Below are 18,436 nucleotides of genomic sequence, written 5' to 3'. Positions count from 1 at the left end.
AGGCTAAATTTTACCAAAGATAGTTTCATATAATGAAACTCCAAATCATAAATTCTGAATGTTCTTCAGCCGTATAAATTGTCCTTGTTTAAATATTATCTCTTTAAAATCTACTTTCATGCTCCGCGCTTTAAACTGAGTTCCAAGGCACTTCCGGTGATGAAATGATAATTGTTCCACAATTTATTCGCACAAATTGGTTCCTCTGTGGCATAGTGTTTGCAATTTGTTTAGCTAGTGTTGCACCAAGTGTTGGAGCAAAAGGAGGTTGTTTTTTCAACTCGTCTACATTCTAAAATTTTTGAATCATTGAAACAACATCTTTCAACAGCTGTTTCACACGTGGACCACAGAAGTTTTCATTTTTACGTTACATGTAATCGATTGAATTAAGTCAGTAGAAAGCACTCGATTGTTCAAGCCATGAGCTATGCGTTAGCTATCGCTATGCTAACGCATAACTCATACGCCTCATAGCTTGGTCAATCGAGTGATTTCTATTTATTTTATTGATAAAATTAAGAACTCCTGGACTTGATCATGTTGATTAGTGAATATGTACAGCACCTGAAAGGTTCTTGTGTTCAATTGAGAACCTTTTCGTTTATATAAGAAAAAAACCCAATTCTTTTATATTCATTCATATAAATTTTAATCTATATCTTAAAAAATTACCTGAATTCAGATTCATATATTAAACATGTTAAAGTTGATAGACTGTATCGATCATTATTTCTGAATCCAAATATCAGAAAGTGAGTGTCATTTCACCCTAAAAGCAGAACTCATGCATGAGCCCACCCAAGTTGCTAGGGATGATGAAGAACATGCATGAACACCCCAAATTAGTTGACAAATGCCTCAAATACAGTTTGCATCATATGCCTTGAATACATGTAACTGAATTTCCAGTCTGTTATAATTAATAAGTATACTCACAAGTCTCTGCATGTCTATAAATAGGCCATTGTATGATTGATCAGGGTGATAAGTATATCCGCTCTAAAATGAACAGAGACAGGTTGTGCCTCCGCTTGGTTTTGAACCCACAACCTCTGACTTTCTGAGTGACCAGTGCTCCACAAATTGAGTTTAATTAAGGGTTATTTTACCAGACTAATTGCCCTAAGCTACAGTAGGAAGCAATCCATCACACACAGCCACATATAGAGAGGGTATAAATATCTCTCTTTTGCCAAAGTTTTACCAAAATTTAACCTTGCCATAACTTTTGAACAGATAGTACAAGGGCTTTCATATTTCACATGTACTAATTGATATTCCTTGAGACAAGGCCATTATTTGGGTACAAACATTTTTTATCTCTTGTCCTTGGAGTTTGATTGTAGTTGATAAACTTTCACCTTTGTCATGAGCTGTTAAAAGTTTCACAGATCCATCTTGTTTTTTGAAATTAAAAAAAAAACATATGTAAGTAAAAGAAAGATATAAATGTACATGTATTCAGACATTAATTTGGAAGTGGCAAACGGAGAAATCTTTCATTAAATGGGCACCATTTCAAATCCATCATATAAATATTCTGCTGCAACAACCTACTATTTTTGTTGAGAAATATTAATATGGCAATTTGTATAAATACAGTAATGGATTTTTTCCCCATTAGTCTATGCCCAAAATCAATGAAATTATCCTTGAATTTGTACAAAGAATAAAAATTACATGTCTTGGATATTATTACTTGTGCAAGTTAGAGTAAAAAAAGATTAAATATATTGTTATGACTTAAATTTTTAGGTTCAAATAAATTATGTACATATGATTTTGGTGATCCACAATTTAAATGAGACTAAAGTGAATATTTATTAGTATATTTTACAGTTTTATTAGAGGATAATAAGAGTATCTGTTTTGTCTTTAGGCATTCTCAGACCAGAAATAACAGTCAAATTTATTGCTGTAGCCATCATCTTCTTTAACAGTGGGATATCATTGAGGAGTGAGGTAATTTTCAACAGTGAGGCTATGGGATATCAGTGGGATATTACTGAGGAGTAATGTAATTTTTAACATTGGGATATTACTGAAGAGTGAAGTGACTTTATCAGTTGGATACTGTAGAAACATAAATTTTTGTGGGGATGAAATTTCGTTGATTTGCCATCAAAATTAGTTTCGTGGGCATTTAATTTTGTTGTTGTGAAAGTACTGAAAGGTATTATATTTAGCGTGTACAATATTTGGCGGAAATTGATTTTTGAACAAGTTAGCATAGATTTGATTTAGCACATTTCTTAAAGTTCTTATTAATGTACATGTATATATGTTTAAGACATTTAGCATTGTACTTGAATTAGCGGAAGTTTATTTCCGCCAAAAACGCTAAAAAGAATACACCGCCAAATATAATTCGTTTACAGTAACCCTATTCAATATATAGTCATATAAAATTTCGTGTGGGATTTCATTTTGTTGATAATTGTTAACACCGAAATAAACAAAATTTAATCCCCCGGGAACATTTGTGCTTTTACAGTATCACTGAGGAGTGAAGTAATTTTTTTACAGTGGAATATTTTTGGGGACTGGGGTAATTTTTATCAGTGGAATATCACTTTAACAGTGAGGTTATGGGATATCACTTGGATATCAATGAGAAGTGAGGTCATACCAGAACAGTAGTATTAAGGTTGTATTATCTATCATTTATAATTGTAAGACTTGACCAGAACTTAAGTATTAAACTGTCCATTGTTTGTTGCAGGACTTGACCAGAGAATTAGTATAAAAGTTGTCTTACCTTATGTTTGTTGTAGGACTTGACCAGGGGCCCGTTTCACAAACGTTTCCTAAGATATGTCGTAAGACATAACTTAAGATATGCCTAAGTTATAACTTAGGAAGTTCCTAAGATTTGTCACAGCTGTTTCACGAAACAATCTTATCTTAAATTTTTCCTAAGTCGTTTCTTAAGTTGTGTATAATTTAAAGACTAATGAATAACCTCTCCGCTCTATCTACAACTCTCAGTATGTTAGTATGGGTTATATTTTTAGCTTAAAAAAGGGAGGGGCGGGAGGATTGAGGTTACCCCCACTTTCAAAGGACTTGGACAGAAGTATGTTTTAACTTTGCGAAGTTTGCTGGTAGAACTAAGCATTCACAGACACACCCTTTCAAGCCTTCTTCCCTTCCGGGCACCCGATACTTGTATTTTTTAAACATTGTTCTACGTGTTAAACGTTTAATTTATTTTGCTCTTTATAGGGTATCTAATTGTAAATGAAATTCAAAAATGATTGCTTCGTTATAAACACATGCACATGTGATGGCATTCTTAAAAAAATATGACTACTCAACGTTAGTTATTCGTGCTGTATAAAGCTTTCTCAAATATATAAAATAAGAATGCCACGCCAGAAAAAAAGTCCCAAATTCTTGACTACAGATATGAAAATACTGAAAGAAGAGGTTAAAAGGAAATCTATTGAAATCTCATGCATAGCTTGTTATACATTGTATAAAGCGGAGAGGAAGACTGGTTGTAACCTCATGGTCTTAAGAACTGACGGAGCATAGGAGGAGGGGGGGGGGGGGGTAATAATAATTTTACCGATGTATAGAAATAAAAATGCGTTATGCTTGTGTCCCCTCAATAATAACGTCCTAGAGGAGATTAGATGGAACCATTCTTGGAAGAAACATCTATATATCCGGAGCTTGGTTGGTGGTTCCTCAAAAATCATGTACTTATAGAAATAGATTAAAAAAAAAAACATAATGTATACATGCATGTATAATAATGGATCAAATCATGTGCTAGTTTTTTGTTTACCAAGACGTGCTCTTCAAAATGATGGGGAATTATTCCAGCATGTGTACATCTATTTCGCCAGCCCCAGTTTTGTGAACGGACATTTTCATATACTTTTGACTAATTTTGACACATGTTTGCCAATTATTGAAATCCTAGTACTGAGTAATTTCATGCAAAGTAAAGCAGTTTTAACCTGGAGAGAACGTAATCATCCATTTACCCCACCTCTGTTGATTTTTCCATGAAATCCTGGCTTACGATTGGTTAAAGTCTGTCACGTGAAGGCGGTGGATTACTTATACCCGGTCAGTTGCAAATCTATACCCGGTCAGTTGTAAATCTATACCCGGTCGATGTATTACGTCACAGACACAACGTGACGTCATAATAGGCACAGTATAAGCGTGGTGAAGCATTTAGCAGAGAAAATCATTTATAAACCACAGATAAAACGTAAATGTTTCATCGGTGGGGTAAATTCGTTACATAGTCTTTTAGTGACAGGGTATGGGAAAGTTAGTAAATTTCATACCTTATGGCTCCGCCTCGCCAGGTATGAAATTTACTAACCAGGTATCATCCCATACCCTGTCACTAAAAGACTATGTAACTAATAATACTTAGTCCATTGGATTTTCTAACCCCAAACACATTCTTTCTCTCCATAAGAAATCTTGGATATGAAGCCGCAATATTTAGTTTCCTCCTAAGTCATCGATTTACTTGTTCTAAAGTTACGACATAACTTAGACATATCCTAAGATAAGACGAGGTTAGTGAAACGGATAAGTAATGAACTTAGAAAAAAGTTCTTTCCTAAGATAGAACTTAGTCCTAAGTAGGCTTTGTGAAACGGGCCCCTGAGCATTAGTATAAAAGTTGTCTTCCCTTATGTTTGTTGTAGGACTTGACCAGAGCATTAGTCCAGTACAAACTCCACTTCTTTGTTCAAGGATGGACATTCCTGGTTTTTCCCTTCCTGATAAATATTTTGGTATCTGTAATGAGAGATGGACCATTTGATAAGCTCCTTCTACAAGGGTACATAAATTGATTAAATAAAACTAATAATTCTTTGAATGACATGGTCAAAGAACCATAAAAATGTCATAGCATAGCATTCATGAATTTCATGATTCAAGTACATGTACTGAAAATGAAGGTTCCCTCACTAAAAAATACTAATTAATATTAACCATTAAAAAGAACTGTATATTTATTATTCTGAGTGACAATTTTTATTTGATGACATTCTTAAAACTTTTATAAATTGATTTGTTTCTCAGACTGTTGGTTCTAGGCTGTAATTACTTACAGTATTTTAATTTATTTTTCAGACTGTTGGTTCTAGGATGTATGCCTCCTCCAGTGTCATCAGCAGTCATACTCACAAAGGCAGTGTCTGGAAATGAGGTTATTAATTACTCATTGTTAATTGCTAAGTCAATAATCATAGTGATTTAAGCAAACTATGTTATATAGTCCCTCTATAAAATGTATTGAAATAGTCAAATAGAAAAGTTCATAACATTAATATTGGTCAGATGAAACATTCCTCAATAATTTTTATTTTTTCCCCCAAAGAATCTTTGATAAAAGTTTCACTACTTTTACTTAGCTTCCTCACAAAATCCCAACGTTCATAATCATGCATTTGTGCAAGATTCCAGAGAGTGGTACTTTCTATTTTCATTCTGGAAATCACTTGAATCGCTGTTATTATGATTTTTGCATAGAAATCAGCTGTGAATGACAATTATAAATATTTTTTGTGTATTACACAGAGATGCAAAACTCTTATGTGAAGAATTATTTGTCTTAACATAAAATTAAACCTCATTCTGGATAAAAATATTGAAAACTTGTGTAACCTGCTGTTTTCGGGGCAACTTTGAAACATTTTGAGCAAATCTGATCTTAAATTAAAATAATTTTAATGTGAATTTAATATATTTTATCAATTCATTATACTTCTGACCAGTTTTAAATTTGGTCTCCCATTCAGGCCCACCATGGCCATAAGGCTATAGTTTATGTTCAAACTAAAATATTCCCTTTTTACCATCCTTTTGGGCTTGCAATTTAGAGATTTACTTAAAAATGAATTTTCAATATTTTAGGCAGCAGCAATCTTTAATTCTGCAGTGGGGAGTTTTGTGGTGAGTGATTTACATGCTTTGTCCTCTAAGTTCTATATATACAGCTTGTCAGTGTAGTACACCTTATAATTATTAACCTCAGAGCAAACTCTTTTGTGGGTTAAGTTATTTTTTTTTTCATTGCCTGAAAATAATGTTCAAGGAGTGGGAAAGTTCAAATACTATATAATGGGTATTTTCTGCAACTGGAAATTTATGTGCATTTACCTCTGAAAGGTAAATTATATCTGTCCATCCATTACACTTTGTGTTAAACACAATTTCAGTTTCAAAGTGACTTTACAAAATATTTTTTTCATAACTCTTTTACTATCACATATAAGTAGGCATTTTCCAACTACTTTATTAATTTCTGACCTTGACATTTCTATTGACCTTATCCTCACTCCTTGTGACCTTAGTCTCCCCTATTTAATACACTTACCTCAATTTTAAAGAGACAACTCGAGATAATTTTCATCAAAAATTGTACACCGATACATATCGATGGAAAGTTTTCAACAATTTCAAAGTTTTCTGAGACTGTTCTTCTCTATGACCTTGACCTTACTGTTTTGGGTTTCGTAATTTTTCTTAATTTCAAAGAAACAATTTAAAATATTTTCATCAACTCTCTTACAAAGATGCACATTGTTAATAACTATCAATTGTGTAAAAAATTTCCCACCTTGACCCTTTGTATGACATTAACATTAATTTTTTTTTTATTTATTGTCCCCCACTTTCGCGAAAGCGAGGGGACATTAAATCTCATTCGTCTGTCCGTCAGTCTGTCCAGCTGTCCGTCCGTCACAAAAACTTTAACCTTGCCCATAAATTTTGATTTAGTGGAGCTATGACTTTCATATTTCACATGTGTATTCCTTGTGACAAGACCTTTCTTTGGGTACCACCAAATTGATCTTTTGACCTTGACCTTGGAGTTTGACCCACTTTTACACAAGAATTCCAAACTTTTACTTTGGCCATAGCTTTTGAATGGTAGGTACTAGGACTTTCATATTTCACATATGTCTTCTTTGTGGCAAGGCCTTCCATTGGATACCAACAACTTTGACCTTTAGACCTTGACCTTGGAGATTTACGTACTTATGAAAAAACTTTAACCTTGACCATAACTTTTGAACGGTTAGAGCTAGGGTTTTCGTACTTCACATATGTAATCCTTGTGAGAAGACCTTTCATTGAATACCAAGAACTTTTACCCATTGACCTTGACCTTGGAGTTTTAAATACTACTTATTAAAAACTTTAACCTTGGTCACAACCTTTGAACGGTAGATAGTAGGACTTTCATATTTCAATTATGTATTCTTTGTGGCAAGACCTTTCATTGGATACCAACAACTTTGACCTTGACCTTGGAAATTTATGTATTTATGGAAAAACTTAAACCTTGACCATGTTTTTTGAATGGCAAGGACTAGGGCTTTTGTACTTCACGTATGTAATCCTTGTGAGAAGACCTTTCATTGGATACCAAGAACTTTAACCCTTTGACCTTGACTTTGGAGTTGACCTCTTTTAAAAAACTTTAACCTTGGCCATAACTTTTGCATGGTTAGAGTTAGGGTTTTCATCCTTCACATATGTATTCTTTGTGACAAGACCTTTCTTAAGAAACCAACAACTCAGACCCACTCACCTTGGAGTTTGACCTACCTTTCCAAAATTTATCCTCGACTATAACTTTTGAACAGGTGGTGCTAGAGATTTTGAATTTCACAATCATATTTCTTGTGAGAAAAACCCTACTTTGGGTAATAATATATTTAATTTGCATTTAAGAAAATTTTAATCTTCGTTATGTTGCCATTCAGGGTCATCAGTGTTTCACAAACACATCTTGTTCCTTATATTGAGAAGAGAAAGGGCTTTCATATATGACATGTGCATTACCTGTGACAAGTTAATTCCAAGCATGCTATGATTTCTTACCCCTTGACCTTGACCTTCACGATTGACCTTATTTTTAAAAAAAAAAAATCAATGACATATGATAGGGTGTTCATAATAGACACAATATGTCATAAAAAATAACATCTCACCCACAAAGACACCAAAAGCGGGGGACCACAATTCTTTGAATTTGCATGTTTGAATCCAGCACAGATGAAAAGAAACTTCATACTAATATTTTCATCATCCTTTATACATTAACAAAGATCTCAAATGTTAGAGCAAACATTAATTAAACAATGTCATATTGTTAAATTTAGTTTATCTCTATTGTAATTTTCAGACCTTTCTTATGATTTTGACCTTTCCATAACCTTGCACTTCATTTTGAAGGCTTACTAATCAAATTTATTATACTATTGGTGAGAGAAAGCCAATTCTATAATTATTATCTTGTCATATTTTACCAAATAATTTTAACTTTAGGTGCAGCTTTCATTAGGACTTATGGACATATCTCTACATATCTTAGGTCTTTAAATGATTCATTAAACCAAATTCGCAGACAACTATGGGAATTTGTGCATCGATTTTACTTTCCTGTCACAGGAAATTTTTCAGAAGCACCATGCCTTTAGCTAATAATTCTTGTTCATTAAAATCAATAAAACATAGTAAATTAATTGATAAGAGACGTGCTAGGTTTAATTAACACAATGTGTCAGTATTAAACACTGACAATAGAAGAGGGACGACAATCTGACAGATACAACAAAATAAAATAACAGCATCAAACTCTGAATCAAGATATGCAATACCTAGAATGTAAATCATGTGACATTAAACTCCTGAAACTTATTTCATTTAAGATGAAAATTTATTATTTCTGTTAGGTAAAGTATCTAGAATACTGTAGCCAATTGTTATTTGTGACATTTATTCTTGATTCAGTTTAAATTCCTTTGTTACTATTCATATATGCAACTGAACTAAGTAACATTCGACATACTAAATTTAATTCTATTTGTATCACATCATTTGATTGGTAAAAAGATTTATTTTATATCATATACCGTAACATAAGTTGCCTTCATCACAATAAGTTACGTCAAAAACGTATTACTTGACATTACTTTTAAAATATTTTGGAGGGAAAATTGTCTTATTTTCTACTCTGAAATTAAATTATAAGAATTGAAGCTTATTTTAACCTATGTTTTATGATTTAACATTACTTGGTCAGTTTACGCTTTTTCATAAATTGCTTCATGGTTTATAGAGCCTAAACTAATTAAGGAATCACTGTCTAGTTAGTGTAGTATGCCAGGGCATCAACGATAGTGGGAAACATGGGATAATTTGCATAACGAGCGAAGCCTGTTATGCATTAACTCCCATGCCAATTTCAATAGTCCTCGCCCACGGACGTCAAAAACAAAGGCAGCCGCAAGAGATTTACATGCATATTTGGCCTCCTTAGCGTCAGACACAGAGACAGATGTGCACGAGATTTGCATGCATATTAAGCCTCCTTAGCTCCTGACCTATCGACCTGCTTAATTTACATTCCAACAGAATTATCAAGAAATCAACTCCGCTAACTTTCAATGAGTTATCACAGAGAAAAAAATTAGAAATGGAAGTATTATGTTATATCGTATTACATAGGTTAGAATAAGCTTCATTCCTTTAATAAAATTCAAATTTCAACTGTAATTGAGAGATGTTTTTGAAATTAAAATTAATGTCTAATTTAATGACAGAAGGGCTAATTCAGAAACAGTATGTAAATAAAATTTGGGTAAAGAAATATTTGTTTTATTTGTAGGGAATATTTGTTACACCATCTTTGATACTACTCAATGTAAGTGATCTATTTAACTCATTTCAAATCCATGATACTGATCTAATTAAAGACTTTTAATAATGTGTTTTAGTGATTAACATTAATGAGTGTAAGATTTGTGGTAAGACCTATTCTCATAACAATTGACCTTGACCTATTTTATACTCCTAGGTGGGGTCAGCTGTGGATGTACCAGTCAGTTCTATTTTTGTACAGCTGTCCCTGACGGTCGTAGCACCCCTGTTTCTGGGTCAGCTGATCAGGAGGCAATACAGAATCTGGTTAGAGAGAAATCCACTTCCTCTCGGAAGCATAGGCAGGTACCAGGATAAATGACAACATTATATCAAGGTCAACTTTATTTTCTTGTCAAATGATCAAGTTGAGTAATAGTTTGACATCATTACTTACTTTACCACCTTTATGATTACAGTGCGGTACTTCTGCTGATCATTTACACCACATTTTGTGATACCTTTTCACATGCTGAGATTAACCTGGATTTCCTCAGTCTAATTTCCATTGTCTTCCTCAGTAAGTACATCTCTTTTCATAGTTTATTTGATAGAATTGTATTTTTTTTTAGTTTTGCATGGTATTTATTTTTGTATTTATCTGTTTCAGGAGTAGATATGTTGTGAACTACATGTATTATATTTTGTAGTATTAACTCCAATCTTTTTTGCTGTTCATGTTCCTCTGATAAGAGAATTTACTCCCAATGGTATAACTGACAAATTGTGAAGTACATATATATATATACTGTAATGTATTAAATTTGGCTGTGCTTTAGGGGAAAGAGACTTCCGCTAATTCAAGTACAACTCTAAATGTCTTGCACATATACTCATAAATAAGGACATAAATAAATGTGCTAAATCAAATCTTCACTAACTTATTCAAAAATCAACTTCCGCCAAATATAATACATTTAAAGTAATATACATGTAAAGGGAGGGGGGGGGGGTGTCAGCCCCAACCCCAGCTTTTCAGAGTTATGCTTTTTTGTAGACAAAGTAATAAAATTAATGAATATATTAGTTTTGGTGTTCCTACATTTAGTCCTCACTGTTTCAGTTGTAATCCTCCAATGTGGACTGCTATGGATGGTGTTCTTTGTTACTACACGTCCTTGGCTGAACTTTGACCCTACGGATACCACCGCCCTGATGTTCTGTAGTACCCACAAGTCACTCACCCTAGGTCAGTGTCTAAATCCATTCAGACATACCAGTACATCAATACCCTAACTAATATGAACAAGAGGCCCAAGGGCCTTGAATCGCTCTTCTGATAAATTATACAATCTATCCTAAGACCCAAGATGCATCAACTGACAAAGTTTGATGATTCTTAGCCAGTTAGGGCTGTAGATATTTAAATGTAACTATAAAATACTAGGGCTGCCACGATTAACCGAAATATCGGTTAACCGCGATTCACAATCTTTCGGTTCGATTCGGTTCGTTTTTCCGGGATTTCGATTCGATTCAGGTTTGATTTTTTCATACTAACATCTGCTGTTGTTTAGCGCATTCTGATTGGTTAATCTGAAGAAATGATGGCAAATCATTATAAAGTAAACAAAAACACGAAAATGGTGGCGAAGAAGTCGACGGAGGACTACTCATAGTACTCCCAAGTTGCATTTTCGACAGAAAGACAGCACAGAGGATAAGTGGATTCACTAAAAGGCAACACCCATCAGCCACGTAATTCTGAATTTAGAGGAACCGACACCGTGCTGCGAATGTCCTTATTTCTTTTTAATATTGACATCGTTTTGAAAGTGAAATTAATTATTGACATTCTTGTTATGACAGTAATGTGTTTAAGTGGTTTGGTATCGTATTGGTGAATAAAAAAAAAATAAATCACAGCAGAGATCTAACCGTTCCTATTGTGGCAAATAGCAAAACACCAATACTTTTATGTTGAGCATAATATGCAATCATTGATTTTGTTTGAAAGATTTGTTTGCATGTTTCATCTTTTAAAACCAATGAACAGTATTTTTAATAATTTGTATTTCGGACATTTGATTCTTGGGTCATACTTTGTAATTAGAACATTAAGTATTTTCTTTGTTTTCTTGGCTTTACATTCCAATTTATCTTAATAAATCCTTAATAAATCCTATAAAAATATGAATTATTTATAACTATTTATTATTTATTAGAATGTCTTAAGATCATGATGATAAAACATTACAGATTTTAAACAAAAAAGAGAAAAAGTTCTATTTCTTATAATCGAATCGAAATTATTCGAAAATCGAGGTTTTTGTTTGAACCGAATCGATTCGAAAATTTTCTGATTCTTGGCAGCCCTATAAAATACTATAAGTAGGTCATGGTGACCTACTTTTTGATTGAAATTTTCTGAGGACACAAGATGCATTAATTGACAAAGATTGATGATTCTAAGCCAATAAGTACTTGAGATATTCAAAAGTGGGTCACAGTGACTTACTTATTGGTCAACATTCTTCGAAAACCCAATGTGCATAGCCAATAAGTACCTGAGATACTAAAATATAGCCATAAAATGTCAAAAGTAGGTCACTGTGACCTACTTTTTGGTTGTTTTGAAAACCCAAGATGCATCAACTGACAAATGTTAATGATTCTAAGCCAATTAGTACCCGATATACTTAATCCTAGCCATAAAATGTCGAAAGTAGGTCACAGTGACCTACTTTTTTTTTTTTAGTTTTGCATGAAGACCAAAGATGCATTAACTGACAAAATTTGATGATGATAGGTCTAATAGTATTCATACTATGCCTTTTAAACAATTTGAAAACAAATTCCTGCAATGTTCAAAAGGTAGGTCACAGTGACCTACTTTTTGATAAATACGTTTTAAGGCATCTAGATGCATCAACTTACAAGATTTGGTGATTCTAAACCTCTCGCTGTCTGAAATAATGGGATTAAATGTTTTAGAAAAGATTTGATGATCCTAGTCATTATAGTAAGCAAAATATCAACGTTTATAATAAGTGTAAATTTTGGTCAACTTTGATATGACCTTGAGACCACGCCCTTTGCCCCAGGGTCATGGCTTGAACAATTTTTAATCTTCAACATATCCTGACCCTTGTATGTAAGTTTGGTGAAAATCTGCCTGGTGGTTCTGGAGAAGAAGATTTTTTAGCAACCAGTACTTTTGGTTTTATTTTCGTGATTATCTCCCCTTGTTTTAGGGTCCCACCCCCAATTTTAGTACAAATGGTAGCCCTTGGGCCAACGATACCCTGTGACAAATTTGACAATAATTGGCCAAGGGGTTCTTGAGTTATGGTATTCTAAAAAGTTAACGCACACCGCACAAATGGCCATAGAATTAGCTCTTTGAGCCTTTGGCTCAGAAGAGCTAACAATGATGTCAGAGTTATAATGAGAGATTGCTTGACAGGTATTCCCATGATAAAGATTGTGTTCAGTGGAGACCCAGGCCTGTCTGTGATCAGTATCCCCCTAATGGTGTACCACCCCACACAGATCCTACTCGGGGGCCTGCTGGTGCCACCCCTCAAAGAGTGGATGTATTCTGCAAGAAGGAACAGGTAAATAACATTAAAACTAGAGGCCCATAGGCCATAAACATTGGCCATGCTGTTCACCAGATTTCCCCCCCTTGTAATACCGATATGGTCCCACCCTACCCCCAAGGGTCATGACTTGAACAATTTAGAATCTAAACTACACCAGGATGGCTTCCATATAATTTTCAGCTTTCCTGGCCCAGTGGATCTTGAGAAGAAGATGATTCTTCCTTTATATTTTTCAATGTAAAACTTGGATTCTCTCATGTGGCCCCACCCTACCTCTGGGGGTCATGATTTGAACAATTCAGAATCTACACCAGCCTAAAATGCTTTCAGGTACTGAATGCTTTCAGGTACTGTAGATTCCTTATTTTTTGCAAGTGCTTATTATTGCAAGATGGCTCTTAAGCATCAAATGGCAAGAATAATAATTCAGGAATGGATTGTTGAACAAGAAAATTTACATGGATTTCAGCATCATAAAAATAAAATTGAATAATTTTAATTTGTGAGTGATACTTTTCATGAAATTATGCATTTATTTATTCCATGGAATCTACAGTAAGCATCAGCTTTTCTTGTCTAGTCGTTCTTGAGAAGTTTTTCAGTTTTAGAGAGGAACCATTTCTCAATCGTCTGATTTTTTCTAACCAAAGTGCTTAGGTGAGCAGTGTGGTCCATGTGCCTCTTGTTTTTACTTTCCTCACCTTTTTAGCATGAGATCAGAAGGTTTAAAGGTTCTCGTAATAATGTATGCATGTTCATAGAGGAACAACTACATGTATAACACACTGCACTAAATACCCACAGGCAATTACAACTCACTGGGATTTATGGTTGTGAAAGACTTGAAAGTTTACGAAACAGAAAATGTCAATCATGAATATAATTTTCTTACAGGTTATTAATTAACTGGCATTTTCAAGAATACAACATGTCATATAAAACATTTATAATGATTCACAGTATTTGCCACCTGCATGCATTTTTATGTGGGCTTTGATATGGGTTTTCTGAATAAAGACAAGTAATAAACAAGAGGCCCATGGGCCTTATAGGTCACCTGAGCATTATGCAACAACTTTCCAGTGATTGAATTTAATTCATGTTTTAAGCCAGATGCTATGACATTCACAATTTTGAAAGAGGCACCATTGATCATTATAACTATACACTTAGCAGTTGCTTAGTTTGGTTACTTACCGTATATACTCGCCTATAAGTCGGTTTTTTGGGGAGTTGAATTTTGGTCCAAAACTCACTGACCGACTTATAGGCGAGTCATTGAAAGATTGATATTATTTCTGGACTAAGAAATTCAGTTTTATAAGATAAAGCAAAAAGAACATGTATTTTTGAATTTTTAAAGTTTTATTTTATCTTCAGTGTGCATTACTTATTTTTTTTTTATGATTTGAAATTAAAAATCGAAGTCATGTTTAAAAATTATTAGTTTAAACCTTACTTAAACACCCCAGCATTGATTTAAAAATGTCAACAAATTCTGGCATAAAGTTGTACCGACTTGTAAGCGGGTCAATGGCAAATCCCTCCAAAATAGCTTCAAAAATCACAACCGACTTATAGGCGGACCGACTTATAGGCGAGTATATACGGTAATACCCATAGGTAGGGTAGGGGAACAAAAAATGCATTTCAACTAATCAGTAATATGCAGCAATAATCAGTAGTGCCTTTACCACACATGAACCCCTGACCCTTAGGCCTAGATCAACACATTGCACAATTTTTGATAAGGCATCCTTGCTTTTCAAAAATATTTGATTAATACCAAGGAGCAGATTTCAAATAAATTCATTCATTTTCAGTTTATAAGTACAGCCCCCCCCCCCCCTATGGTACCCCTGACCCTGGGGCCTTGAAATTCAAAATTCTGGAAGATTAGGGCCCTTGCTCATAACTATATAGGTAGTTCATCTGCTTAATACCCAGGAGCAGAGAAGAAGATTTTCAAAGATTTAATGTAGTTTCACTATATAATCAATAGAGCCCCGCCCTAACACTAGAACCCCTGACCCTTGGGCCATAAAATTCACAATTTTGGTAGAGGCACTCTTGCTCATCATACCTATGCACTTAGTTAGTCTATTTAATATCCAGAAACAGAGAAGAAGATTTTCAAAGAATTCATGTATTTTCACTATATAATAATAAGAGCCCCGTCTTAACATCAGAACCCCTGACGTCGGGGCCACAAAATTCACAATTTTGGTAGAGGCACTCTTGCTCATTATAACTATGCACTTTGTTAGTTTATTTAATACCTAGGAGCAGAGAAGATTTTCAAAGAATTCATGTATTTTCACTATATAATCAATAGAGCCCTGCCCTAACACCAGAACCCCTGACCCTGGGGCCATAAAATTCACAATTTTGGTAGAGGCACTCTTGCTCATCATAAATATGCACTTAGTTGGTTTATTTAATACCCAGGAGCAGAGAAGAAGATTTTCAAAGAAATAATGCATTTTCACAATATACTTATTTAGCTCCGCCCTAGCATTAGAACCCCTGACCCCAGGGCCATGAATTTCACAATTTTGGTAGAGGGCTCAATGCTGAATACAATCATACAAACAGTTTGACTGCTTGATGTCCACAAGGAAAGAAGAAGATTTTTAAAGATTGCAATAATTTTAGTGGTTTTGGCCCCACCCCTCAGGCCCCGGGGGGGCAGGGATCATGAAATTTACAACTTTTGTTCCCCTTCACCCATAGATGCTTTGTGTCAAATTTGGTTGAAATTGGTTGAGTGGTTGCAGAGAAGTAGCTGAAAATGTTCAAACGTTAACGCACGACGCATGACGACGGACAACAACGGATAGCAATAGGTCACCTGAGTTTACTCAGGTGACCTCAAAAAACTTATTAAGAAATTGTAAGCTGTAGTTTATTATAATTCCTAGTATATAAGCATCTTGTTAAAGGGATAATTTTTAATGTACTAATGTTGACTGTTAAAACTGATGTGATTTGGCACTCACATAATGTTTATTTAATCAAATGTAGAAGTTATAATTATTATAATTACAAAATCAACATTGACTGCTTAAACTGAAGTAAAGGAAATTCATGTTTTGACTGTTTCTTTGTCAAATATTTACATCCTATGAATATCATATCTTTTATTTCTTATGAAACCAATGGTCATTTATCAGTCAAGAAATGACAGTTAACAAGCCACCTGAATAGATTTGTTGAGCAATGGTTCTCCATCAATAAAACTTTTGCAGATATTTATCTCATACCACATTTCCAGGCTCGTGCCATTAATTAATGAAATATATACTGGTAATATAAAACAGACAAAACAACAAACAATTATCCAATATTAAGTACATATATAAGCAAACATCAACTAAAAGACTTCACATTCCTGTAACAAATAAATACTATATAAAATGAATATGCAATGCATAAGAAATTGACAAAATGGTCAATAAACACTAGACTTACTGACACTGAGTTGGTGTCCTGAGCACATCAAGGTTATCCGTTTCACTGCCGGTAATTGTCTCGGTAATTGTCCGCTTCTAATTTAGGTCCAACAAACAACAGTGTGTGCAGATTGGAATAGTATATAGATAAAGATAACATTTGAGTTCAATATACAAGCAAACATATACCTTAAAATGGACATCTTAGTCTTGCGATTACTGTTCAAAATTTTGTACATGCTTAAAACTTTCTGCTGCATAAAATGAAATTTAGACATTGACCATATTGAAATGGATTGAACATTTTCCCATTCATTTGACATCTTTTAGTGCATTCTGGTAAAGTGCAACTGAAACTATATAATGCTAGAAATCATTTCTTTTTCAGGTACATGATGGCAAAGCATGTGTAGAATACCCAGGAAGGGTTCTTAACTTGGCAAGAACATCCAGATTTCGTTACTAGTCTTTCCTGTATATATTAAATTTTTTTTTCACTTGACTGTCTTAATTAATTTTGTAAATTATTAGTTTTTCCACTAGTTTACACTCAGTGGCTGAAGTCCAGACTACAAAGAAATCATTTTTATGGAACATTATGGAATATATGTCTTCAATGCGTGATAATTTAAAACTCACCAAACATACAAAAATATTTTTAACCAATCAAAATGCTCTGCGGGTGGAGCATTCGTGGAATCTTGAGTCTGTGACATAATGTTATTACCAGTGTAACTAAGATGTCAAAACATTTTGAAATGCAATGTAAATTTTAGCCAAATAATGCACATAAAATATCTTGAAATTGTTAATGTTTGGTACAATATTCCTCAATATTGATGTATTAGATAATCTAACAAATTTTTAGTTTCATTTATTTGTATTTACTTGAATGCTTCTACACTGTATATTGCCTTAAAGTTTTCTCTCTTTTTAGGTCACCTGAGTAACTCAGGTGACCTATTGCTATCCGTTTTCGTCCGTCGTCGTGCGTCGTGTGTTAACATTTGAACATTTTCAGCTTCTTCTCTGAAACCACTGAACCAATTTCAACCAAATTTGGTATACAGCATCTATGTGTGAAGGGGAACAAAAATTTTGAATTTTATGGTCCCTGCCCCCCTGGGGCTTGAGGGGTGGGGCCAAAACCACTAAAATTATTGCAATCTTTAAAAATCTTCTTCTTTACTCCTGGACATCAAGCAGGCAGACTGTTGGCATGAATGTAATGAGCATTGAGTCCTCTACCAAAATTGTGAAATTCATGGCCCCAGGGTCAGGGGTTCTGTTGCTAGGGCGAGGCTGTAATGATTATATAGTGAAAATGCATTAATTCTTTGAAAATCTTCTTTGCTCCTGGGTATTAAATAAACCAACGAAGTACATAGTTATGATGAACAAGAGTGCCTCTTCCAAAATTGTGAATTTTATGGTCCCAGCGTTAGGGGTTCTGGTGTAAGGACGGGGCTCTATTGATAATATAGTGAAAATGCATTTATTCTTTGAAAATCTTCTTCTCTGCTTCTGGGTATTAATTTAACTAACTAAGCAGTTATGATGAGCAAGTGTGCCTCTTCCAAAATTGTAAACTTTATGGCCCCAGGGTCAGGGGTTCTGGTGTTAGGGTGGGGCTCCATTGCTTATATAGTGAAAAATGCATTTATTCTTTGAAAATCTTCTTCTCTGCTTCTGGGTATTAAATAAACTAAGTAAGTAAATAGTTATGATGAGCTAGAGTGCCTG

General features: G+C 34.1%; 1 protein-coding gene across 2 annotated transcripts; it reads left to right on the top strand.

Moving 5' to 3' along the window:
* The first annotated feature begins 152 nt into the window (after positions 1–152).
* Positions 153–17,505, top strand: LOC134273925 (sodium/bile acid cotransporter 7-like). Of its 2 annotated transcripts, XM_062756142.1 has the most exons (11): positions 153–267; positions 1,883–1,965; positions 4,683–4,819; positions 5,116–5,191; positions 5,899–5,937; positions 9,665–9,700; positions 9,854–10,002; positions 10,116–10,216; positions 10,760–10,885; positions 13,103–13,253; positions 17,082–17,505. In XM_062756142.1, exons 1-11 carry the CDS (start codon positions 165–167, stop codon positions 17,104–17,106), a joined length of 1,026 nt encoding a protein of 341 aa, XP_062612126.1. In that variant the 5' UTR covers positions 153–164; the 3' UTR covers positions 17,107–17,505. The 2 variants fall into 2 exon arrangements, with proteins under 2 accessions (XP_062612126.1, XP_062612127.1); XM_062756143.1 differs by lacking the exon at positions 5,899–5,937.
* Positions 17,506–18,436: the final 931 nt, after the last annotated feature.

The sequence above is a fragment of the Saccostrea cucullata genome, unplaced genomic scaffold (assembly GCF_032062105.1).
Source record: "Saccostrea cucullata isolate Sc308-1 unplaced genomic scaffold, CSIRO_AGI_Scuc_v1 ctg124, whole genome shotgun sequence".
Lineage (NCBI taxonomy): Eukaryota > Metazoa > Mollusca > Bivalvia > Ostreida > Ostreidae > Saccostrea > Saccostrea cuccullata.
The sequence above is the reverse complement of the archived record's forward strand: the minus strand, read 5'-3'. Positions and strand labels throughout refer to the sequence as shown.

What these genes read in the sequence shown, in the direction of transcription:
- LOC134273925 (XM_062756142.1), top strand. Translation starts at nt 165, where the DNA reads ATGATAATTGTTCCACAATTTATTCGCACAAATTGGTTCCTCTGTGGC. An exon ending in CATCTTTGATACTACTCAAT is followed by an intron (nt 9,701 to 9,853) that starts GTAAGTGATCTA and finishes TTATACTCCTAG; the next exon opens with GTGGGGTCAGCTGTGGATGT. An exon ending in AATTTCCATTGTCTTCCTCA is followed by an intron (nt 10,217 to 10,759) that starts GTAAGTACATCT and finishes TCACTGTTTCAG; the next exon opens with TTGTAATCCTCCAATGTGGA.